At 38.0% G+C, this 24,456-nt stretch overlaps 4 protein-coding genes across 4 annotated transcripts; 2 read left to right on the top strand and 2 right to left on the bottom strand.

The window, feature by feature from the left end:
- Positions 1 to 167: 167 nt before the first annotated feature.
- On the top strand, positions 168 to 3,046 carry LOC108044985 (angiotensin-converting enzyme-related protein). Its single transcript, XM_017124164.2, has 4 exons — positions 168 to 367; positions 441 to 1,005; positions 1,523 to 2,764; positions 2,896 to 3,046. Exons 1-4 carry the CDS (start codon positions 320 to 322, stop codon positions 2,931 to 2,933), a joined length of 1,893 nt encoding a protein of 630 aa, XP_016979653.1. The 5' UTR covers positions 168 to 319; the 3' UTR covers positions 2,934 to 3,046.
- Positions 3,047 to 4,201: 1,155 nt separating this feature from the next.
- Positions 4,202 to 6,308, bottom strand: LOC108044986 (signal element on autosome protein 2). Its single transcript, XM_017124165.2, has one exon. The coding sequence runs from the start codon at positions 6,306 to 6,308 to the stop codon at positions 5,226 to 5,228; it is 1,083 nt and encodes a 360-aa protein (XP_016979654.1). The 3' UTR covers positions 4,202 to 5,225.
- Positions 6,309 to 6,398: 90 nt separating this feature from the next.
- On the bottom strand, positions 6,399 to 6,791 carry LOC108044987 (anaphase-promoting complex subunit 11). The gene has a single exon (XM_017124166.2). The coding sequence runs from the start codon at positions 6,654 to 6,656 to the stop codon at positions 6,399 to 6,401; it is 258 nt and encodes an 85-aa protein (XP_016979655.1). The 5' UTR covers positions 6,657 to 6,791.
- A 1,052-nt stretch (positions 6,792 to 7,843) lies between these two features.
- Positions 7,844 to 24,410, top strand: LOC108044976. The gene is made up of 6 exons (XM_017124149.2): positions 7,844 to 8,259; positions 17,492 to 17,637; positions 17,765 to 17,826; positions 18,656 to 18,833; positions 19,005 to 19,237; positions 23,408 to 24,410. Exons 2-6 carry the CDS (start codon positions 17,618 to 17,620, stop codon positions 24,184 to 24,186), a joined length of 1,272 nt encoding a protein of 423 aa, XP_016979638.1. The 5' UTR covers positions 7,844 to 8,259; positions 17,492 to 17,617; the 3' UTR covers positions 24,187 to 24,410.
- The last annotated feature ends 46 nt before the right edge of the window (positions 24,411 to 24,456 follow it).

The raw sequence follows: 24,456 nt of genomic DNA, 5'->3' as shown, positions 1-24,456 counted from the left end.
TATACTGCATTAGTTATATTTTGTAATTTTATAATCTTGTACAGCTAAAATTATAATTTTCCAAGTTTGGCCAAGATGTTTATATTTAATCTGTTGATTTCTAGCGGCCCATGGTGGCAGCACTGTGAACTGCTTTAATCTTGAACGCTCTTATAAAAACAGTTCTCGGCGGCATCGGGGATTCAGTAGCTTCACAACGGCGGCGCGAAGACAAAGCAATCTGGATTTGTAACGTCTTAGTTTAGGGCCGTATTTAGTAAAATTCAAAGTGCAAAGTAGCTGGTTATCAGCTACTTCACCCGGGAAAGGCGCTAAAGCAATGGGGACAATTAATATAACAGCCTTATGGCTAGTTCTGATGCTGTGGGTAAGTTTTTCTAGCCGAAATCTTTTGGAATTCTCCTAATTCTATATTTAAACTTATATGTATGAATTATCAGCTACCCCACGGCCTGTCCATGGGCAATAGTTGTTCGGCTTCGGTGCTGGAGGCACGAAGGTTTTTTGAGCTGGAAAATGAGCAATTACGGAGGCGCTTCCACGAGGAGTTCCTTTCCGGGTATACCTATAATACCAATGTCTCGGAGCCAAACCGCCAGGCCATGATCGAGGTTTATGCCCGCAATGCAGAGTTTAATAAACGCCTAGCCCAGCGGATAAAGGCGTCCGATTATATCCAGTCCGAGGATGCGGATATACGTCGTCAGGCTGAGCACCTCTCCAAACTGGGGGCCTCCGCCCTGAATTCCGACGACTATTTGGCCCTCCAGAATGCCATCAGTTCAATGCAGACGAACTATGCCACCGTCACAGTGTGCTCCTACACAAATCGCAGTGATTGCTCCCTCACCTTGGAGCCCCACATCCAGGAGCGCCTGTCCCACAGCCGGGATCCTGCGGAACTGGCCTGGTACTGGCGGGAGTGGTACGACAAGGCGGGAACCCCCATGCGTGAGCACTTCGCCGAGTACGTGCGGCTGACGCGCAAGGCGTCCCATTTGAATGGTGAGTGATGGATGCCCCGATAACCCGCTGTCTGACCCAAAATAAGAGAATTGTCTGGCCAACACCGGCAGAAATTGGGCTCTAATTGGGTCATCAATTTGGCATTTATCTTTAGAATGGTATTTGGAGACCTACTTCTCATTTTACTATTGCACATTCATGGCCTTCAATTAAAAGTTAACAAATGGTGCAAATAAATACATTTATAATTTAAACATTTAAAAGCCTATACTAAAGGTTTTTTTTTAGTGACTGATTATGTGAAAAAACCTCGCAATACTCCTATAAATAGTTTACTATCAATTAAATTGCTCCTACAGTTGGTATACAATAATATTATTTAATATGAGGTTAGTAGGAGCTTTCACATTTTTTAGACTTTGATTTGGATTGCAATAGCAAGAATTAATAATGGAAAATGCTTACGAATTAAACTACTTTTTTAAAAGTTAATATGCAAACGGTTGTTGGCTAAGACTGACAAATAATATATATTAATTTTTCTATCTTTCTAAAGATCACCGCTCATATGCCGACTACTGGGTGCAGTTCTACGAGGACGCCGACTTTGAGCGACAATTGGACGCCACGTTCAAGCAGCTGCTTCCCTTCTACAGGCAGATTCACGGCTATGTACGCTATCGTCTGCGGAAGCACTACGGTCCGGATGTAATGCCAGCGGAGGGGAATATCCCTATAAGCTTGCTGGGCAACATGTGGGGTCAATCTTGGAACGAGCTGCTCGATCTGTTCACTCCGTACCCGGAGAAGCCCTTCGTGGATGTGAAAGCTGAGATGGAGCGACAGGGGTACACCGTCCAGAAACTGTTTGACCTGGGAGATCAGTTCTTCCAGTCTCTTGGGATGCGAGCACTTCCACCCAGCTTCTGGAATTTAAGCGTGCTCACCCGACCGGAAGACCGGCAGGTGGTGTGCCATGCGTCGGCCTGGGACTTTTACCAGGACAGCGATGTGAGAATCAAGATGTGCACTGAGGTGGACACCCACTACTTCTATGTGGTGCACCATGAGCTGGGTCATATCCAATATTATCTTCAGTATGAACAGCAGCCGGCTGTCTATCGGGGAGCTCCTAATCCTGGCTTCCATGAAGCTGTGGGTGATGTCATCGCATTGTCGGTAATGTCCGCGAAACATTTAAAGGCCATTGGATTGATTGATAATGGAAGACTGGACGAGAAGAGCAGAATTAATCAGCTCTTTAAGCAGGCTCTCTCAAAGATTGTCTTTCTGCCCTTCGGTTATGCTGTTGATAAGTATCGTTATGCAGTTTTCCGCAATGAACTGGACGAATCGCAATGGAACTGCGGCTTTTGGCAGATGCGATCTGAATTCGGAGGAGTCGAGCCGCCAGTTTTTCGCACCGAAAAGGACTTTGATCCGCCAGCCAAGTATCACATAGATGCGGATGTGGAGTACCTGCGCTATTTTGCCGCCCACATCTTCCAGTTTCAGTTCCACAAGGCCTTGTGCAGCAAGGCCGGACAATATGCTCCTAATGACAGTCGTCTGACCTTGGATAACTGCGACATCTTTGGCAGCAAGGCGGCGGGACGATCGCTCAGCCAGTTCCTCTCGAAGGGTAGCTCCCGCCACTGGAAGGAGGTGCTTCAGGAATTCACGGGCGAGACGGAAATGGATCCAGCCGCTCTTTTGGAGTACTTTGACCCACTCTACCAGTGGCTCAAGCAAGAGAACAGTCGCTTGGGCGTCCCACTAGGTTGGGGGCCTACAAACAGTAAGTAATCGACAATATAAAATTCTCAAGAAATTAGTAGAAGTATCCTATTTCCTTGTGCTAAATTCCACTAATAGATATAAGTATCAATATTTATCATGGTTTTTAATTGAACATGTTTATTTTTGCAGAGATCCCGTCGGATTGCTGTGGAACATTCAGCACCTAGACTGAGTCATCCAGAAGTTGACTTAAGGTTGTCGAGACCCGCAAAAAAATGTTTGTTTAGTCTGTCACTAGAAACAAACAAAAAATAAACAAATCTTAGAACTTTGTAATTAATTCCACATTTGCACAATGATATTTAATTTGATATTTATTGTATCGACTCATTCGTATCGTATCGTTTCTTTTATTTCATTAATAAATTGCCATTACATAATACACTTTTTAACGATATCATCACCATCTTTGATCAAAACGAAAAATGTATAAATTAAATTTTTCCGTTAGTTGTGTTTTTATCTCAACCCCAAAGTTGTATATGTTTCGGTCAGTGTAAATTTTCGATATCTTGCTTGCATTTTTTGTACACAGCAAAAGCTTTCAAAAGTTAATCTCAAATTTGTTGTATGATTTCAGCTTGATGCAACTTTGAATAACTTGGATATAATATAATTATTTACGTCAGGCTCAGGCTTTTTAGAAGTCTTACTAGAACACACAAGGTCTTTAAAAAATATTTAAAAAAAAATACACAAATTTAATTTCATTAATGGATTTACCAGTATCAATTTTAATAAATAATAAATTATAAAATCACATTTAAATAAATATATATTACAAAGCCATAAAGTGTAAATAATGCGCATCAAATTTCAACTAAAACTTACTATTGAACATTATTGATCATTTAAATCAAAAGAAATGGAAAAACTGTCATTTATATTAAAATTATATGTCCAATATTTTGTTGCTAAGAGTTAACTCTTACATGTCCTTGAAATATGATCTCGACGTCAAGAAATCGATCCTTGAAAGATTTCCCGATACATCTCCCATTTTTTGAGCCAAGGTATTCAAAGCTAAAGTCAATGCTTACATTTTGCGACTTGTGCTGCAGTATAGTATATTGCTAATATATCGATCTTTCGGTGATCTGGTTGGTTCTAATTTCCACAGATTTTTGATTTGTTGTCTTTTTTAGAATGGTGTGTTTGAAATCGAAATAAAGAACAGGAAATTATGATCGTGTGGATTTTAATTCCAATCGTAAACTTCATAAGGTGCTTTAATTTTAGTAGATTTTGTAAGGAATTTGTTTTGAGAAATAAAACAATTCTAAGTACTAACAATAAACATCGGAAATTGTTTAATTTTCGATTAGGTAATATATGTAAATCTTGTTTCATTTCGCAATCTCCCATATAATGCGTGTGATATGGTAAATACTCGATGGTATTTACTGTGTTTCATCAATTATCGCCTTTTAAACTGTTACGTGGTAAAAATTGTATATGTATTTTGTATATAAATATTAAATACAATGCGTTCCAAAGCTATAGGACAGTTGGACATTATTTAATATAGTTATCTAAAACCGTGTCCATTAAATAAATACAAATATTTTAAAATATACGGAAAACTCCAATCGAGAATCGTTATACTTCCTACACTGACTTTCTCTTGAATTCAACTTTACAGCATTTTTAATGGAACTTGTATGCAACTGACTTACAGTTCTGAAACGCACTGTATAACTGCTCGGGGGATTCGCTCCAATACTTGAGCTTTACATATATATGCCTAGATTTTGGAGTGTTAATGATAGGATTATTGGACTAACAGTAAGATCAGCTAGGTTTCGCTTTGAGATGCAGATACATGTTCGTATAATATAATTTTTCGTTCGATTCCCCTTAGGAAACTAAGACTTAACAGGGCTATAAAATCAATCCAGATATTCATATGTTTAGGCCAAGAGTTTAGTTTTGGTTAGTGCTACATGAGTTGGAACAATTTGATTTAGTTTTTGTAGGATAGTATGCATTCTAACAAAACATTTCAGAGTCAACGCAAATAATAGAACTAGATCTATGAATTCGATGCGGAATTTCAAGCATTTTAAATTTATGTTTATACAATTTGAGTAATACATAGATGCATATAAGGATCTTATCCTTTACTACTTAGCGATTATTATTGAATACAAATTTCTTGTGTTTATTATTTAATATTAAACGTGAAAAGTGGTACGCTTACATTCAAAGACATTTTCATCGTTTCGCAAAAAACATTTATAAACCGTTCATATGTTTCGTGTTTCAATATCAAGAATGAGGACATGGCAAGCTTTATGAGATGAGAGTGTTGACAGAGTGAGTGTGATCTTTCTGCACTTGAATTTGAATTGACTCTTTAAGAAATGTCGTCTAATTGACCCTTTCCGAAGTGTTGGCAGCGGCTGCTTTTTAAATCTGCTTCTGTTCTTGAACTTGGCTTAGTCCAAGAACGGGTTTTGTCATACGGGCCGCGAGTGATGGGCGTGTTGGTGTGGATGTGGATGCGGCTGGGTGACGCTGCTGATGCTGTGGTTGCTGCTGCTAATGCTGTGGCTACTGCTGCTGCCCCCCTTTTGCCTAGTGGGTGGCGGTGGAGGCGGAGCCTGTCGCATGCGCTGCTGCAGGATTCTCGGCAGCTGTGGATGCGCCTTATGCTGTGCTGGCGGTGCGGGTGGTGGCTCTGGCCTTTGATGGTAATGGGAAGCCGCCTGCTGTTGTTGCTGTTGCTGCTGCATTTGTTGATGTTTGCCCATTGAGGAGGCAGCTGAGGATGAGCCCGAGGTTCCCGAAGTCGAGCTGGTCGAGGCATGTGATGTGGTCGAACCCGTGGCCAGTTTGGTGGGCAGTCCCCCACTGGCTGCCGGCGAGGATATGGCCCTGGAGCTCACCACACCCGCACTACCACCTCCAGGAGCGTCCGTCATCTTGGGCAAGGCCACTGGCGCATAGGAGCCATCGTCCTCCTCGTCGGAGCTCAAAGAATTCGCATCCGAAGGCGTGCGAGATCTCGAGGGCGGCGAAAGAGCGTCCTGCTCCTGAAGGAACACCCGAAATCCCTGTATCGACTCGTTGAGCGCCCACAGCTGCGACAGCAACGAAAGATCCAACTGCCTCAAGCCATACATTTCCCTTCGCAAGATGGCCAGCTGGTTGTCGATAGTGGACGAGGTGGCTGCAGTGCTGCTCGAGCTGTTGGTGGGCGTGTGACCCGCCCCAGCGCTGTGTGTGCTGGAGGCGCGACTGTGCACGGACTCCCGATCGCTGAGAGACTCCTGTGTGGAGGAGAGGCTGCCATGTCGCTGGCTATGCCCGTGTCCGTTGTAGCTGCGATTCCTGGCCGCTGCTGCCGATGAGGAGGTGGAGGGGCCCAAGTAAAGTTCTCCGGCGGCTGCGGTCAGAGCGGAAACACTGGACGCTGGCGATCCTGTGCGTGGATGCGGGCCAATGGCCACAGGAGCCGCCGTGGCGGCACTCAGACTTTTTGGCAGTGGCGGCAAACCCGTCAAATGCGGCTGGGCATCGCCGCTGCTGTTCTCCATCATTTGATAAGCTTACTGTGTCTACGGTTTCTTGCTGCTACTTATGCTTCTGCTGCTGATCTGTGGGTTTGGTAACTAGAACTAGAACGCGGTTTAGTGCACGTTGAACTTCCAGCTCTGGCGGCACATGGGACACTGTTTGTTCAACGGTTGCAGGTTCAGCCACTTGACGATGCAGTGCATGTGGAAGCAATGGGAGCAGACACCCCACACCAGGGGACAGTCGTCACCGGGCAGCGCGCACTCCGGGCAAGTGCTCTCGAAGGACATGCGACAGATACCGCAGTTCTCGTCATTCGCTATCCAACGCCAAGTTGCAACTCCAGTCCATGACTTAATTGTTACTTTCATTTTGCGCACATTTGGCTAATAAAGCGGGTGTTTTTCTGTTTGTTCGGGCTGTTTTTCGCAAAATATAGCCTTTTTTCTTTGAAAATAGGTCGAGCGTAGTGATGGCCGAAACGGAGACTGTGATATCGATTATAAGTGAGGCTTAGAGATGGCATACGTGAGCGATAGTTTTTGTGTGTGAAACGATATTTATTTTAAATTACAATAATTTTGAGTCAAACAATATGTATAGGGTATGAAGCTAGAGCAGTACAGGAATTTAAAATTCCTTTATTATTCTTTGACAGATTTATACGAACATTAACTCTTTAAAAATAAATTATAACATAAAAGCAGGATATTAGTGTTGATTCAATTCTCATTTGTACAATTTTATAGAGGTTGCAATACTCTTATGATGATTTTAATAATTGACGGTTTTATTGATGCTTAGAAAAAATAACTATACATGACTGATTGAGATTTTTTAGTAAAAAGTCCACGGGCGCACTTGCTAATAAACATTATATTCAAACTTAAAAAAAAGGTGTATCCCGCTGATTTTAAAGTTTTAAGCTTAATATGTATGTCGTTAAATGCTCTTAATACATTGCTACATTGATTTCAAACCGGAGTGCAGTTGTACTATGCATATAAATTTGCCATTTCTTATTTTCGCCAGTAGTAGTGTTATATCGCCACAAGCAGTTCGTTTTTGCATTTAATTTGGAAGCAGTTGAAAAACTTATCGATATTTAAATAGAAATATCGCACTTTTAAACATAATTATTTTTGGCGGCAAATGTGATAATTTTTTTAAAACTAGTTTTTTCCCATTATTGTGAACTAAAATAATATGTATGTTTTAAGTATTACAGTACAGTGGAAATATAAATTGAATTTTTATTGGATTAAGACAATAATATTTGTTTTTGCTTAGCACATTTTATTTTAACAATTTCAATATCATGGTCACATCCTCACCGCACGATAGCCATCAATTTCAATTTTCGACAATCCGCCAATGACAGGTCGGTGCCCAGGTCAGATCTTCTATCAGCAATACAATACGAACGTCGCGTGTATGAGCCAACTTCCGAAAGCTTATGCTCATGCTCCATCGGATTTGATGGGGCCTTGTTGGGGTTTGTTGGTGGGGCTGGTGGAGTTGTTGTCATCCCCGGTTTATTCGCATTCAGTCAGCCGACGATTGTTGAACCCGACAGACGTGCGCGCACCAAATGCTGGCTCGATCGGCGAGCTTTACTTTGTTTTCTTGCTTGTTTTTTGTCGAATTCGCGTTCAAAGCGTGATCACGTCAAAGTTTGTGTTGTTTTATTTTTGTGACGCAGTTTTTAGCATCGGTTCTTGAGCAACATCACTTAATGTCAGCTTACAAAATACATGTATAAAAAGAAAGTGTCTTCAAAAAGGAGTTGATTGAAAGTTGTATAATAGCCCCAAAGGAGCCGGTGGAAAAACCCAAACAAAACTCTGTGAAGTGAACGTCTTGTGAGAGTGGAAAAAATTCAAAAAACGAAAAAGTAATATACAACAAAACAGCGTTGTTTAAGAACCTGTAATTGAAATCGCACTTGAATACACCCATACAGGCAAGAATAAAGTAAAAAAAATATGCCCAATACAACACGTTGTTGACCCTGAGGCAGAGCCTCGTGATTTTCCAAGAACAAGTAAACCCCCTTGCGTCCCAAAACTCTCTGATGTGATGGCAATTATTCAGCATAAGAATTTATGTTGCAGTTTATTGCACTCTTGCTCGCCCCCTCTCTTTCCCACCTTATCAGCCATCTCTTTCCCACCCCATAAGCCTTCTCTTTCTCTGGAAAAAACCGTTTGGCGCCTTGCAAGGAGATTCTGCTACTTTACTGGGTGTTCCGGTTTTTGATCGGGATTTTCTCGAATTCTCCGAAACGATCAACAATCCCATAAGGCATCTAAAAAAAAGCGGTGTGTCTGTGTTTTGATTACAAATGCATGCGAAATTTCATTTCGATATTTTCGATTTATTTCACTTTGATTTGTCTTGCCTTGTCATGTGTCTCGACCATAAAATGTTGCTAATAAACAAACAATTATGAAATACCGGATTTTCAAACGGGACAATTTAACACTTCTTCACTTTCGGTACAAAGCCAAATAAACAATTTACAATCAGATAAAACTTTGAATATGTACATTCTGTTATGAGTCACCGAATTACATTTCTTGGTACTCGTATTACTAATCCTCAATATTTAAATGGATTGATTCGTTTTTTTCTCAAGTCATGTTTTCTTAGAAATCGAATCTTAATAAGGGGCTAAGATCAACGTAAAGTTATCTGCATGTTAAACCTGATAATCATAGGAGTCGTAAAGAGCAAATGTTATTATCAAGTTGATCTTTAATTGTTAATTAAATGGTGATCAACCTAGCTAATATTGATTTAGTGAGTATCTATGATCAATGTCTATCCTCAATTCATCAAGAGCGAGATAAAAGGAATTCGCATAATATAATTCCTTTTATGAATTTTTCAAAAATTGACTAAATCTTATAAATTAGATGCCAACGTTATGAAATATTTGGATTTTCAATGAGTTCAGCTACTCCCCAATATCGTCAACACAATAATTTCTGGTTATCATACTTTCTGACACAATTTTGATTGATTATATAGATCCTAGCGATTAGTTTTCCGTCATTAACATTCCCAAACTCTTCCTTTCGTCATATCTTATCTGTTATCATAAACAACCGAAAAAAGTACCCATACCATGGTAAAGCCATAAGCTTAAAAATCAAAGTTCGTAAACGCCTTTCGAAATCGACCGATGCATTAGCTTTGTGTCTGGCAGAGAGTGAAAAACAGTCTGGGACTTGCATTATCGACAAGTCCCCGTGTCAGGCGATCTACCTTCTAGTACGTATCTTTAGTGCTTTCGCTATATAGTCATGAGCAATCAAGTGATTACTGATAAAAATTGAAGCAAATGGACTGACAAACAAAATACTTGTCAAGCAGATTTAGACGAGATAAGTTCGTATATATACACGGAATGTATTTTAAGGAAGCATCTTGGACGCGGGACGTGCTTTGAGTGAATGATTCAAGTATAAGACACCCGTGACTCACTCACCTGAGAAAACAACCAATGATATATAATTGCGGAACTGAAAAGATCACAATGAAATAATGCAAGCGATTAACATGAATCGAGTTTCGCCTACATAAATTGCATTCATTCATAAATGTGTACAAAGGGATTGTAATATTATAGGAATCTGTAATTCTTAAAAACAGTTCCGTTTTCGCTGAAATCACTTTTCAAGCTTCAAGGTTTTTTCCCTAGACAATTACTGGGTAAACAATTTAGGGAACTTTTGCTGTTAATCGGACCCATTATCTCTGTGAAACATACAAAATGCCATTGGTTTAAAAGCTCCCATCAAGTAGTTAATTGATTACGGTAAACGTTGTGGAGCAACAAGGTGATATGACGATCTCAATGAGAACTGTTGAGTATTATCTGATGTTTCACAAGTATTTAAATATGCCATTGATGTATTAAATCCCACAACAAAACATTATAAATTTATCAGTTCCCATTCAATTTAACCAAGATTTCCGATGTTAAATAAATTTATTTTAACTTTTTAAACTTGTTTGTTTTTAGTTTCTAAAATATTTTTAATTTGTTTTTTTTTTAAAACATGTTATTTTATTTGCAACTTAGTCTTTTACCAGATTCTGGTTTTCTTTATGAAATATTCACTTCATCCAAAAAAATCAATATGTTTGGAATCGTGTAAGGCCAGAATAATTATGTTCAGTTAAGAGTTTAAAGCTTAAACATCTATCGTATTTTCTTCCTTTTTAATTTAGTAAATTATCGTAATCGCTTTGCTGTTCGTATCTTGAATCTTATAAATGTTAACAAAATGGTTATTAACGCAGAAAGCCAAGCTGACAGACACGAATCGAAAATATTTGTGAGCGCCATTACGCTTGAGATACTAATTTATAAGATCAACACAGAGTGCGCGTGCTCTAAAAACTTAAATATAAAGAAAACAAGAAAGGAAAGCTAACTTCGGGCGGAGCCGAAGTTGATATACCCTTGCAGAATATTCCATAAATTATATTCTCCAAAATTATTCATATGATGCATTCTTAATACTCATAAAAAGTCCCAACTTCCTAACTTTAAAAACACCAAAGTTATGACATTTCCAATCGTTCAGTTATATGGCAGCTATAAGATATAGTCGGCCGATCCTTATGAAATTTGGTGGGTCGGATTGATTGGCCAAAAATAAAACCCATAGAAAATCCCAACTTCCTAACTTTACAAACACCAAAGTTATGGCATTTCCGATCAATCAGTTATATGGCGGCTATAGGATATAGTCGTCCGATCCTTATGAAATTCGGTAGGTCAGAGTGATTAGCCAAAAATAAAACCCATAGAAAATCTCAACTTCCTAACTTTAACAAGAAAGGAAAGCTAACTTCGGGCGGAGCCGAAGTTGATATACCCTTGCAGAATACTCTGTAAATTATATTCTCCAAAATTATTCATATGATGCATTCTTAATACTCAAAAAAAAAACCCAACTTCCTAACTTTAAAAACATCAAAGTTATGGCTTTTCCAATCGTTCAGTTATATGGCAGCTATAGGATATAGTCGGCCGATCCTTATGAAATTTTGTAGGTCGGATTAATTGGCCAAATAAAAAACCCATAGAAAGTCCCAACTTCCTAACTTAACAAACAGCAGAGTTATGGCATTTCCGATCAATCAGTTATATGGCAGCTATAGGATATAGTCGGCCGATCCTTATGAAATTTGGTAAGTCGGATTAATTGGCCAAATAAAAAACCCATAGAAAGTCCCAACTTCCTAACTTAAGAAACAGCAGAGTTATGGCATTTCCGATCAATCAGTTATATGGCAGCTATAGGATATAGTCGGCCGATCCTTATGAAATTTGGTAAGTCGGATTGATTGGCCAAATATAAAACCCATAGAAAGTCCCAACTTCCTAACTTAACAAACAGCAGAGTTATGGCATTTCCGATCAATCAGTTATATGGCAGCTATAGGATATAGTCGGCCGATCCTTATGAAATTTGGTAAGTCGGATTGATTGGCCAAATATAAAACCCATAGAAAATCCCAACTTCCTAACTTTACAAACACCAAAGTTATGGCATTTCCGATCGTTCAGTTATATGGCAGCTATAGGATATAGTCGGCCGATCCCGGCCATTCCGACTTATATACTGCGTGCAAAGGAAAGAAGGGTGTGTGCAAAGTTTCAATTCGATATCTTTAAAACTGAGAGACTAGTTCGCGTAGAAACAGACAGACGGACAGACAGACGGACAGACAGACGGACAGACGGACAGACGGACAGACGGACATGGCTATATCAACTCAGGAGGTGATCCTGATCAAGAATATATATACTTTATAGGGTCGGAGATGTCTCCTTCACTGCGTTGCACACTTTTGACCAAAATTATAATACCCTCTGCAAGGGTATAAAAACACCAAAGTTATGGCTTTTCCGATCGTTCAGTTATATGGCAGCTATATGATATAGGCGCCCGATCCGGCTCGTTCCGACTTATATACTACCTGCAATAGAAAGACAACTTTTGGGAAAGTTTCAAGCAGATAGCTTTGAAACTGAGGGACTAGTTTGCGTAGAAACGGACGGACGGACGGACAGACGGACAGACGGACGGATAGACGGACAGACGGACAGACGGACAGACGGACATGGCTAGATCGACTCTCCTGGTGATGCTGATCAAGAATATATATACTTTATAGGGTCGGAAATGTCTCCTTCACTGCGTTGCAAACTTTTGACTGAAATTATAATACCCTCTGCAAGGGTATAAAAATTCGAGAACGAATCTGCAGTTGCGAAGTTGCGATAAAATGAAGGGGTTTTGGGTTGGCAAGAGAAACTCGACGGCAATGCAGGTCCAACTCGATCGAAATACAAGTCAGTCGCTGATGTCTGATGCCTGTCAAAGCCTAAAAACTGAAACGAGGCCAATGCACGCCACTTGTCGTCTGGTGTTTTAGTTTACCATGAACCGAACGAGGCATTATATACAATATATCCAAGCTGCAAGCCAAGCTGCGCGGTTAATGACACCTGCTTTCGATCTTTCTGGTCAGTTATAGAGGCAAATTCCAAGTGCCTCCAGGGGTGTGAATGATTTTATTTGACGGGTTATTGTAATTTACACTTTACATTTAATCCAAAAGTCAACAATAAACAACCATCTGTTGGTTTTTTGGGGACGGGAAATACATTCGATCTGGGGGAATCGAACTCAAGCATCGTAAATCAAATTAAGATATAAATACACGGGGTGATAATAAAACGTTATTTTTCGAAACTCATATTTATCCGAGTCGTGTTGGAAAAGTTTCCATACACTTATTTTACATGGAATAAAATATCTAAGTTTAGTGAAGAAAATGTTAAAAATAAAGAATAATTAAATAAATCAATACCTTTATTTTCTTTATAGGGCTGGTTGAATTTAATCTATAAAAGAATTTAAAGCAATAACGATTAAAATACCTTTCATAAATGTTTCTCTATTAAATTTGATATATGATATATGCTAACAATTTGTACTTAAGCGGCACTCTTCCAACTTTGCGCAGCTTTCTTTATTTATTTCACATACCTACATATTTAAAATTTTAGCTTTGCCAATATCTCAAACAATACCAAGCTCAATTAAATGAAGTGGGAACTTAATTTGAATTTCTACTTAGCGAGCTAACGATAAAAATGGAATAATGAATAATAAAGTATAAAGTATAATAGATTAAGTTAATACAATACACGTTTCTCCCTTGCAATGCAAAAAAACCTAACTTATATTAACGCTTTTGAACTTTTTGGTGATTTTCCAGTGAGAGATTCTAGATAATGTTCATTTGGTCGTTTATTATATTGTATACATATGTACATATATATTTTTTACTGCCACAAAACTGGTTTTGTAGTCGTAAAATGTTTTATATTGTCGGAGAGAGGGGCTGTATATTGTGGAGGGATACTTGACAGGCATATAAAAAGTTAATTAAGCAAAACCCATAAGATACTTTAGTTAGTGCAAGGTATATACTAATGAATTAATCTGTTGAATTAAAACCATATATTTAAAGATTTTCCGTAAGCAAAATTCAATTCAAATTAACCTTTTTATACCTTTTATTAGATTTGGGTTAAAAGTTTAACGCTTATAATTTCGGTTTCGTTTTCTTTAAATTTTTTATGAAAGAATTCACCGCATTGCATGCATCGCTTGAGTGACTCGTAAAATTATATATTGTAATCCGAATGTTATTGTTCACGATTTTGGCGCTGTATTTGTTTTGTACTTTGTGCGGAAGTTATTCGCCCGCAATTTTTTACCTGTGGCATGCGATTTTGTTTGTCAAATCAGCGACCCAAACCGTTTGCGGGCCAGTTCAATAGTCAGCATATAAAAAAGAAATTCGGAACGAGAAAACCACAATATTCAGAATGATTTGGCAGGTTTGTTGAACGAGATATTAATCGCGAACTTTTCACAGCCCATTAAAAAAGTAGAGACAACAACTTGAAATATTTTTTGCTGAATGCATTTTAATCGTGTAGTCTGATGATACGGAAAAAGGTTGATATTCATATGATTACGGGAAGCTGACTAAGCTTAGGAATATTTTGTCTTCAAATTATGGTTGTTTATTTCGGTTTGCTACAACAAAAGTTGTTTGACTTAATTCAAGGCAGTTGCAATTTATGTCAAGTAAATTTTTAATTACAACAACTTATGCAAAACTTAATTACGCATAAAAGAATATCTATAATATATTAGTATATTTAATTTGATATTTATTGACCAGCTTATGAAAGCTTTTATTAAATGCTTAATATAATCTGAAATATATATATTTTTTTATATCTGAACAATATTAAAAATAGAATTGCAATCCGACAGAGAACATTTGAACTTACAATTTTATTTATTTATTTAGGAAAAAATTTCAAACTGAAAAGACTTTCGGCTGGAACAATATATACGCATAAAAATCGAAATAAATTTTATAGAAAATTTAGTTGTTGTAAGAGCTGTTTCATCCTTGTTTTTTCGTAATTTCCCCAATAAATTTTCCAGTTCTGATGCAATTTCAAAATAATATTTGTATTATTTTTTGTCTCTTCGGCTTTGTTTGTCTACTCCCATTACTTTTAACCCCATCCTCGACTTTTGTTGTATAACACGATTCGATTTGAAATGAGTTTCACGCACAAAACGTGTAAACATCAACAAATTGCATTACATGGCTTAAAGTAACAGTAACAACGCAAAGGCAGCAAAGTGACTGCTATTCATTTCAGCTGATTGACATTCAATTACCGCTGGTCCTACCCCTGCACCCATCCCCTTTTCCACGTCGTCTTACGTACTTTAATGAGTGTTGAGCGCTTTTCAATTCAACTGTCGCCGAAAGCTTTGAATGCTATGAATATATCTACGGCATTATCAAAAGACAATCAATTGATCGATTGACGCAGCTCACATGATTCGCTATGGTCTTTGAACTCTGGAAAAGCTTGTCAAATCATCGATTTTCGCTTTTTTCGGTGGCCAACCTCTACTTTACAACGGGTAAACATTTGTTTTTGGCAACTCTTGCGTTGGGTCTTCACACCTACAAAACAAATGAAAACAACGAAGGGAATTATTTAATCTTCAGAGCATGCTCTCTGAGATTAGCTTCTTAGAATAAACTTTGTAGATAAACCAAAAAAATTGGTCTAGGCAACAAGCAAGTCGTAAGCCAAGGCCATATAAATATTTTTAGCAGAGTCAAACTTTAGTTAACATATTTTAAGCCGATGAGTGTTTGTATCTCTTCGGTTGGGATGTACATATGTAAATATATAAGGCCTACAAATTTCAACTGAATAACTTATTACCCCTATAGGTAATTTAAATTCTATCATATTACTAAAAAAATTGGTCATTGGTGAAATTATAAATCATAAACATCAATCACTTTTTGCTCACATTTTAGTTTGTTGACCTTTTCTGCAAAGTTATTATTATCAGCTCATTCAAAATCAATTAGCAATTTGTTGATAAGACTTTACACAACTGAAACAGCAATCTATTGATAAGACTTTACAAAATTGAATTAGCAAACTATTGATAAGACTTTACAAAACTGAAAAAAAACGTCACTAAGTAACATATTTGTACACTTGATACCGCCAAACAAAGGAAATATTCTTGATATGTGTTCTTAACCTGGATTGTTAAGCTCTTAAGAACATTTCTTGACAGCCTAAAAGTATGCTTAGATGGGGTAACCTTGGATGGATCCACCCCACCACACAAGACCCCCTTGACGTCCACTCACCTGTGGAGAGAATGTGGCCTCAATTTGCAGAAGCGCTTATCGTTCAAAGCGTTAAGTAAACTCAGGCAGGCAAACAGAAGTACATGTGTAGCGAGGCTATCGCTGTGTGTGCACGGTGCAAGTTTAAAAAGTTTCAATTACTCCACCAACACTCACACGCCCGCACACATACATAGGGGCGGTGCAAGGCTTGAGCAGGTGTCACAATACAGCAACAGGTTACAGTGGAACAAAAGCGGGCTAAACCGAACAAAATGAGTATAAATCAAATCAAATTTTATGTTAATTCATCTCTTTGAAATAAGAAATGAAGGTTCGAATTAGAAACTTATTAGTATTAATTGTTAATAAAAATAAAATAAAAATTTTAAGTGTTGACCTTATGTAAACCATTGACTTTCCCTAGCTAATAAATGCCAGTCTCTCCGTTCTTGGTACATTCAAAAAGATATTTTTTAGTCTAGAGCTATCTAATTTAAATTAACACATAAATTGCACAAACTGCGCGTTAATTTGATTAAATGTCTGCGAAAGAAATGTTAAACATAAAAGAATAGAATGAGATAACGGATGGCTATAATTTTTGAAAGTTCGTGCAATTTTAATCTGATAATGTTGGGAACGCGTCGTGCCACCTGACCCACAGTGCCAAGAGAAAAAGAAGGAAAGAGAGTGTGGATGAAGTTTAAGTTTAATCGAGAGAGACAGAGAGAGAGAGAGTTTGAAATTGTCGCAAAATCGTTGCTCTCTGGCAGTAATCTATCATCCGCGATCGATCAATGACTCTCCCAACCAGCCCACCACCCCCTCTCACGGGCACGCTCCCAGAGAGATAAGGTAGTAAAGTGGGTGAGAGAGAACGGTAGCTCTCAATCTGAAATCAACTCACTTTTATCACACACACATACACCTAGAAAAATTTCAAATTTTTGTCTTTAAAACCAAAAAATAATTATACCTGACCCAAAATATATGAATTAAATTGCATTAATAACAAATTATTAATTAATATAATAATAAGTGATGCAAGTGGGGGTCAATAACGCTTGCAAAAATCGTTGTATACATCCATATATTATTAATTGAGGAATTCCAATTAAAAACCCAAGGATGTAATTTAGCATATTAAAATATCGAAAAGAATTTCTCGAAGTGTAGAGTCGAGAGAGGAGGGGGCAGAGAGCCGCTTGGGAGCGAGAGCCAGAGTCATCAGAGCACGAGATACGATTTGTGGGGCACTTCATTTTCATTTGCCGATAAAACGTCGAGCTGTCTCCACACGCTCACCGCTAGCCACTGAACAAAATTTCTGGAACGACGAGTCACACGCACATTCCCCACGAAACAACAACAAAATCGAGTCGCACAAATCCGAATTTAATTTATTTTTTCCTAACAGAAATCATAAATTAATCAAAACCAAAGCATTGTTACAACACAAACGATTTTCGACTCGGATTCTCTTTTTTTTTGGCGGAGAGGAAAAAAGTCAAGAAAGCAAGAGGAAGAGGAAGCCAACAACAAAATGTGCCGCTGCTGTCAAAAGTGAGTAAACGCTATTTTCCCCTCTCGCTTAACAAAGTTGGCTGGCCAGCAAATTACTTGGCTAACATTTCGAATTGCGTTTTTTTTCATTTCCATTTCCCTTTAACCCCCTTCCGTGGACCGTTAGCTGTTGGGAAGATTTCTACTGGAATTGCTTCGAGGAGCGTTTTTGCTACGATGAATCGATCGGTAAGTGTTTTAGCGCAAGATATTTGTTTCTGCCTTAAATTGGGCAGTTGACGGTTACGATTACCTGAACTGAGTACCTCAAATACTCACTCGGCCACTCTCAGGCAAACACACATACACAACTAGCCCAAAGTAGATCTTGAAACGCACAATGCGACGGCGATTTTTGCGCGATTTTACGTGTTTGGCATTTAAAATTGGGTACGAGTACAAAAAAGAAAAAAAAAACAAATATAAAGATACATAAATCAGTTTTATGGAATTTTTTTCAAAGATTGAGTGAATATGAGGGAGCTTATAAGGTTTGGCTTTCAATAGGATGTTGTTTACATTTATGTATATTTATTTGTGACCGCGTTCGACTTCTTACTTATCATAAACTAATATTTGAGTATACTATTTTATTAATTTTCTTTAACATTTTTGTATTTCATTTTAAATTTAATGACTATTTTTTTATAAAGTTAATAATATGGGAATTGTATACCAAGTTTTTTAGAACAAGAAATATATTCAACATTATTTTTAAAAATGAGAGTTAGATTCTTAAAATATTTGTTTGTGTAAAAAAGTGGGTTATTTATTTTCACAATTGTAGGAAGTTTGGATTCTAGAGTTTAAAGTCAAACTTATATTACTCAAAAAGTCGTCTACACCCGAAAATTGTTTCGAGTTATGGAAACGAGATTAAACGAATTGATTTTACTTGTATCAATGCTTTCTCTGTTTAATAAAACTAGCTTTACTTAAAAAGACTTCTAGTAATTAAAGTTCAACTGTAATAGTCTACGAATAAAGATAACCACGGCTTGTCTTTTCTCCCCTTTAGCCAATTACAACCCCGAGGACGACGAGGACTATTTGGCATCCCGAAAAAATGGCCAGATTATCGGTCGCATTCAGCCAATATCGGCGGATAATAATAATTCGCTGACGCTGCCTCAGCCGATTTGCGATCAGCCGCAAATGAGGCAGGGCAACTCGAGCTTGGGCCTGAGCCTAATGAGGTACTAATAGATAGATCAAACCCAATCCGACCCAACGAGCCAAAGATCGCATTTCGCACTTTGTTTGGAAGGCGAGCGATTAGCGATTAATTGGCAAGATCGTGTTGGTTTATTGTTGGCATGATCAATTCACGTATAATATATATCTATCTTCCTTTGTGGACCCTTTAGCGCAAAGATCCATGAGGAGGACTATCGCCGGGAGACTCAGATTAATGTGCCCAATTTGGGACCGGAGATATTGGCAGTATTTGCCAACTCGCAGATCTTCCAGGACCATCAGCCCACCAAGCTGAACCGGATCAGCACAAAGACCTATTTGGCCGGGATCCATTCGCCGAATCGCGAGATGCCGACAACACCGCGTCTCAGTGATCAGGATCGATTGCTGCGTCGTCTGGAAGGTAATGATGGCCCCAGTGGTGCGCACACCCCACTTTTGGGTGGTGCTGGTAATGGTAAAATCAGTGGCAAGAGCACCCGCAGCAGCAGCATCGTGTCCAGCGGTGTGCCAAAGGTCAAGTTCTATCTAAACTGAGCTTTGATCTGGGCTTTTGGGTTCAATGGGTACTAGCAGTATTTGTGCCAAAGATTGAGGAACTTTCGCAACGCACATAAAAAACAAAAAGAGAGTGACCAATATCGCCAAATTGTGACTTAATATTATTAACTAATTAGCTCTAAGTGTTGCCGATACCGCACAGACACAACGATGTGTGTAAAATATTCGAAAGACACAGCAATGCCGAGTTCGCTGGCATTTAGTATTATCTAGACTTTTAAATAGCCTTACTTAAGTTAACTTAAACATATTCTATTTAAGTCTTAATTGTTGGACCTTGTAATTGTTAAGTCCTAAGTAAGAACTAGTAAATAGTATGAAATTTCATAAAAAAAAGGTTTTTAAAAACAATTCGCCTGGGTTTCACTTTAGTTGCAGGCTATTTATTTTTACCTGCAGTTATTACGAATTGTGAATGTGATGATAAATGATGTTATTGAAGCAAAAAACGCACACCTTATACTTATATTCCCACGACAGACTACTAATACATTTAGACTTATTACCATTTCAAAAAAAAAGTCCCAAAAATGGAAGATTTTCCTAATTTGTCCAGATATGCTCATTAAAACATCATAAATTCGTCGCGCCTTTGACTCATTTTAAACCGTGATTTAGCAAAGTAATTTGTGCACTTTGAGCAGTTGCTTTGTTTGTCAAGTTGGCATTACTCAACAGACTTAACTAATTGCCTGGGACTGAGATCGGTTAGTCAAGTATATACACATTTAAACGCTTTTAGAAAGATTTCGCTGATGACAATTGATATGGCTGACGATTGAAATACTTTAGCAATAGACTGAAAAATAAATTTGATACTACTCTTACAAATCTTTTGCTTAATAATTATCACAATTATTTAACCAATTATTTATAAATTATATTCAGAACTTGTTTCAAGTATTTGTTTAATTCTGAACTATAAAGTTTATTTAAAGAAGAGATATTCAAGCCAAAGACCAAATAGCTAAAAACCAAATTAAAATGAGTTTTTTAAGATGATATGCAATGCAAATTTTTTATTTGATCAAACTATTATGATTATTTTGGAATACAAATTTTCCGCAAGCTTGACTCATCAATTAACGTCTTTTCTCAAAAAAAATATTCATTCATTCGAACCTCCAACGAGGAAGAGCGGAAAAAGAACAAATCTGGATCTGAAGCTAAATTTAATTAACAATATTACTTCGAACTGACGCAGTCTGCTCCCAACGGTACCGGTTCCATCTGGAGTTAAAAAACGCGCTGGGGTGTACGTCACATATTGGTTATCGCATCTGGAAAGAGATAATACCAAACCAAAGTGGAGATGATTTAATGGGTTATTAGGCTTGGCACTGATTTATCGTAATTGGGTAATCACTGTGCCAGGTTAGCTCCACCTAGCCATTTCATCAACAGAATGAACCAAACCCAATTAGTCAAAGTTCTATTTCCTTATCAAGACCATATAAAAATGTTAACAGCAAATAAACACCCATCAAATATGAATATTTTTACCTATTTTTTGTGGCTTCCATTTGTCCAAAATACACGTACATGTATTTTTTTTATAGATAAGGGACAAGACCTGATAATCAGTTTTTGCATGCTAACAATCGATTCCTCAGCTTTTCCTGAGCTGATAAAAGAAAGCTGCAAAGAAACCGTCAAATATGTAGAACACCGGGGTTTGACATTTTTTCATATATAATTTATTTATTATCTTATACCGCTGAAGTTTAATTAAAGGGGAATCAGCACTTTACAAAATGTATATAGGGAATAAATCTGAATGAGTATTTTATTTTATCATTTTATGAATTTTAATATTACTTTAAAAGCTATTTTCTTTTAATGTAAAATAATATATTCCGTTTCTTATATTTGAATTATTAAAAATACCAAGGACAATTTTTCTAGGAGAGAAGGTTCAATGCATTCTAGATATTTGTGTAGATTATAATGCCAGGTGTTGATCCATATCAATGCCCAACAAATCGAGTGTCATTATACCCGTTACTCGTAGAGTAAAAGGGTATATTGTATTCGTGCAAAAGTATGTAACAGCTAGAAGGAAGCGTTTCCGACCCTATAAAGTATATATATTCTTGTTCAGGATCACTAGCCGAGTCGATCTAGCCATGTCCGTCTGTCCGTCTGTCTGTCCGTCTGTCTGTCTGTCTGTCTGTCTGTCTGTCTGTCTGTCCGTATGAACGCTGAGATCTCGGAAACTATAAAAGCTAGAAGATTGGCATTTTGCATGTAGATTTTAGGAGTTCCTACGCAGCGCAAGTTTGTTTCAAAAAGGTGCCACGCCCCCTTTAACGCCCACAATCGCTTATATACGATTTTAAAAATTTAAATATTTCGGAAAAGTAAAAATGCAGTTTTATTGTGTTTATCAATACCTATCGAAATGTAGAAGAAATTTTTCAAATCGGACCATTCGTTAAAAAGTTATGCGTGATCAAAGTTTCTATCTCCATCTCCCTCGCACTCCCTTTACCTGAGTAACGGGTATCTGATAGTCGGGGCACCCGACTATAGCGTTCTCTCTTGTTTTTTGTTTGCTTTTGATTATCTCAACTTTCATTAACAAATATAACTCAACATGAAAAACAATAATTTTAGAACTGAATAATAAACAATTAATACCCCAGATTTCAGGGAATTGTCGTCAGACTTTCATATGTTTTTGTTTCTTTGTGCTATTTTTATTCATACTTGTATGATGTATTGTTATACGTGTGTATAATATCTCAACAATATAAAGGTAGTCATCACGTTTTGTTGCTGATGTTGAATGACTTTTCCGATTCGTCAGTTGAGGTCTCCTGTACTTAGAGCAACATATTTAACTATTTTTTCTGGGTATAACACAATTTCCGTCATATAATTTCGTCAGTATATAATAAAACTGACGTTCGTTGTCGGGGGGCTTGACGATATAAAAATCACCTTCCATGATACGTGCTCGCCTGCTTGCAAGGAAACAGAAGGTTTTAAAATTATATCACTGGTATATCTTTCGACGACATTTGATTTATGGATATGGGATACCAATCAGAAAATTGATAAAGAACTGTTGTAATTCACAAATTTTAAAAATATTATAATAGTAAAATCTAGTGCAATTTAAAAATAATTAAACAAAAACAATTTGAATATCGTTTATCTATTCAGTTATGTTAAGGTTTTAAGTTTAAGTTTAATGATGAACAATCGAAGTAAGAACTTAAATAAATTAGTGAACTGAGACCGCACAGTTTATATTTCATCAAATTATTTTCAAAGAGCCATTGTACTTATGCAAATAAGATATACAATAATCTTTTTTTGTAAATATTGACTGCATCAGAACGATTACTATATTTTCTTTGCTGATAAGGAAAACGTGTGGCTTTAATCGTTCGATGCTTCAATGTATCTTGCTGACTAAGTGGTTTGACTAATAATACCAACATATTGTGAAATGCACTGCGAAATCAGGAGTACAACATGGAAGATGGGTACAATCGAAAAATTAAAATGGAATAATTTCCTAGACCTTGTATAAGCACAGTAACAGTAATATAATTAAAAATCCTTAAATATAATAATAAAATTATGTTTAGAGATGGTTTTCGGCCTGCAAAAGTAGTAGATACTAACTCGAAAGTTTTCGCCATAGTCGAGGCAACTTATTATCTGCCCATATCTTTCCTATCTGTCATGAACTCAACCCTTATCTTGTTTGCCAACCTTTTATGCGTCTTACTTGGCATCTGCTTGTTCTGCTTTAAGTGGAAATGTATCTACTAAGATTTTTAAAAAATGTATAAAAACCTTGCAAAAATCTTAAAAAATAATTAAAAATGAAAAGATCCCTTTCTTACTAACACAGCTAATGGGAGGCTCTCCCTCTTTTAGGATAGTGAAGTCAATCAACAAATACTCTTTTATTAAGATAACATGTTACAAGTATTATGGGAACTGGGAAACTTTTGAGTGATAGACTTTTCCTAAGACGATTTCTTGTATTTTTCAGGAGATGCCCTAGATTCCAGAACGGGATCGGCGGAGAAACGAATTACTTTCACCCTGGCGCCCAGTTCAGCTGAATGCTCGCCCTCCGGCAGCCAGTCGACCCTCACTCCCAAGAAGTTCGAGGCCATTGCCGAGGAGGAGAAGGAGGACGAGAAGGCCGAAGAGGAGGAGGAGGTCGTGGAGGAGGTGGTATTGCGACCACGCCTCATCGATCGCCATCCCCACCTGTTGGCCAATCCCAGTGGACTGACTACCACGCCCAAACGGATCCTTCGATCCGCCAAGAGCGTTCCGCACATGAATGTACGATCGTCGGCCAGCGAAACGGATATATTCTCCATTAGCGGTACGATGACCGGAAGCAGCCAGATCAGCATGACGCCCGAGGTGCCCTCGATATCGTTTAGCAATCTGCCCAAGAATTACGAGGATACGCCCACCATCGAGAAGTACAGGGTGTCGCAGAGTCTCTATTCCATTCAGACGGCAAATGCAGCTCGGGCCACCCAAGATGATTACTCCATGCCTCGCTACTTCCGCCGATCTGCCATGCTACTGACCCAGAGTTCGGAGGTCCTGCCGGGTGCCAGTTCTTTGGCCTCCATGTCACCGTCAATGGCCTCCTCGTCTGCCTCGCCAGGATCATCGAAGGACGAACTGCGACGGCCCGAGAAAGAGAAGAGCAAGCGACTCCAGATGCTGCGTGGAAATCTACCGCCCCTACTCATTCATTCCGTGTCCTTCAAACGCAATCGCGATGAGGGCAAGCAGGTGGACTAGTTGCACTCCAGAAATACATATTTCTTAACCACTTTGTCCATGTTTTAACTGTTTTAAATGACTTAGCCTGTAGTACCTGCTTAAGCGTTTTCTGTATTACCTTCTAAGTGAAGACCTTGTCCAACCCACTCACTCAGTATTCGGATGTACTTTATTTTGCGTTTATGATTGATATTACAAAATAAATTGTATTTTACCCCAAGAAGTTTTGAAAAAGTATTTATGGAAAGGGGTATAAGGTTTTCATAAATAAAGTTGAAGGCACAGTTC

This window comes from Drosophila rhopaloa, unplaced genomic scaffold, assembly GCF_018152115.1.
Source record: "Drosophila rhopaloa isolate 14029-0021.01 unplaced genomic scaffold, ASM1815211v1 contig_2, whole genome shotgun sequence".
Taxonomy (NCBI): domain Eukaryota; kingdom Metazoa; phylum Arthropoda; class Insecta; order Diptera; family Drosophilidae; genus Drosophila; species Drosophila rhopaloa.
Note: the sequence above shows the minus strand (reverse complement) of the source record. Positions and strands in the feature narration are given on the sequence as shown.

Bases quoted from the DNA above. Each gene is read 5' to 3' on its own strand.
- LOC108044985 (XM_017124164.2), top strand. From the start codon at position 320: ATGGGGACAATTAATATAACAGCCTTATGGCTAGTTCTGATGCTGTGG. The intron at 368-440 runs GTAAGTTTTTCT...ATGAATTATCAG, and splicing joins GGCTAGTTCTGATGCTGTGG to CTACCCCACGGCCTGTCCAT. The intron at 2,765-2,895 runs GTAAGTAATCGA...TTATTTTTGCAG, and splicing joins AGGTTGGGGGCCTACAAACA to AGATCCCGTCGGATTGCTGT.
- LOC108044986 (XM_017124165.2), bottom strand. From the start codon at position 6,308: ATGATGGAGAACAGCAGCGGCGATGCCCAGCCGCATTTGACGGGTTTG.
- LOC108044987 (XM_017124166.2), bottom strand. From the start codon at position 6,656: ATGAAAGTAACAATTAAGTCATGGACTGGAGTTGCAACTTGGCGTTGG.
- LOC108044976 (XM_017124149.2), top strand. From the start codon at position 17,618: ATGTGCCGCTGCTGTCAAAA. The intron at 17,638-17,764 runs GTGAGTAAACGC...GTGGACCGTTAG, and splicing joins ATGTGCCGCTGCTGTCAAAA to CTGTTGGGAAGATTTCTACT. The intron at 17,827-18,655 runs GTAAGTGTTTTA...TCTCCCCTTTAG, and splicing joins TTGCTACGATGAATCGATCG to CCAATTACAACCCCGAGGAC.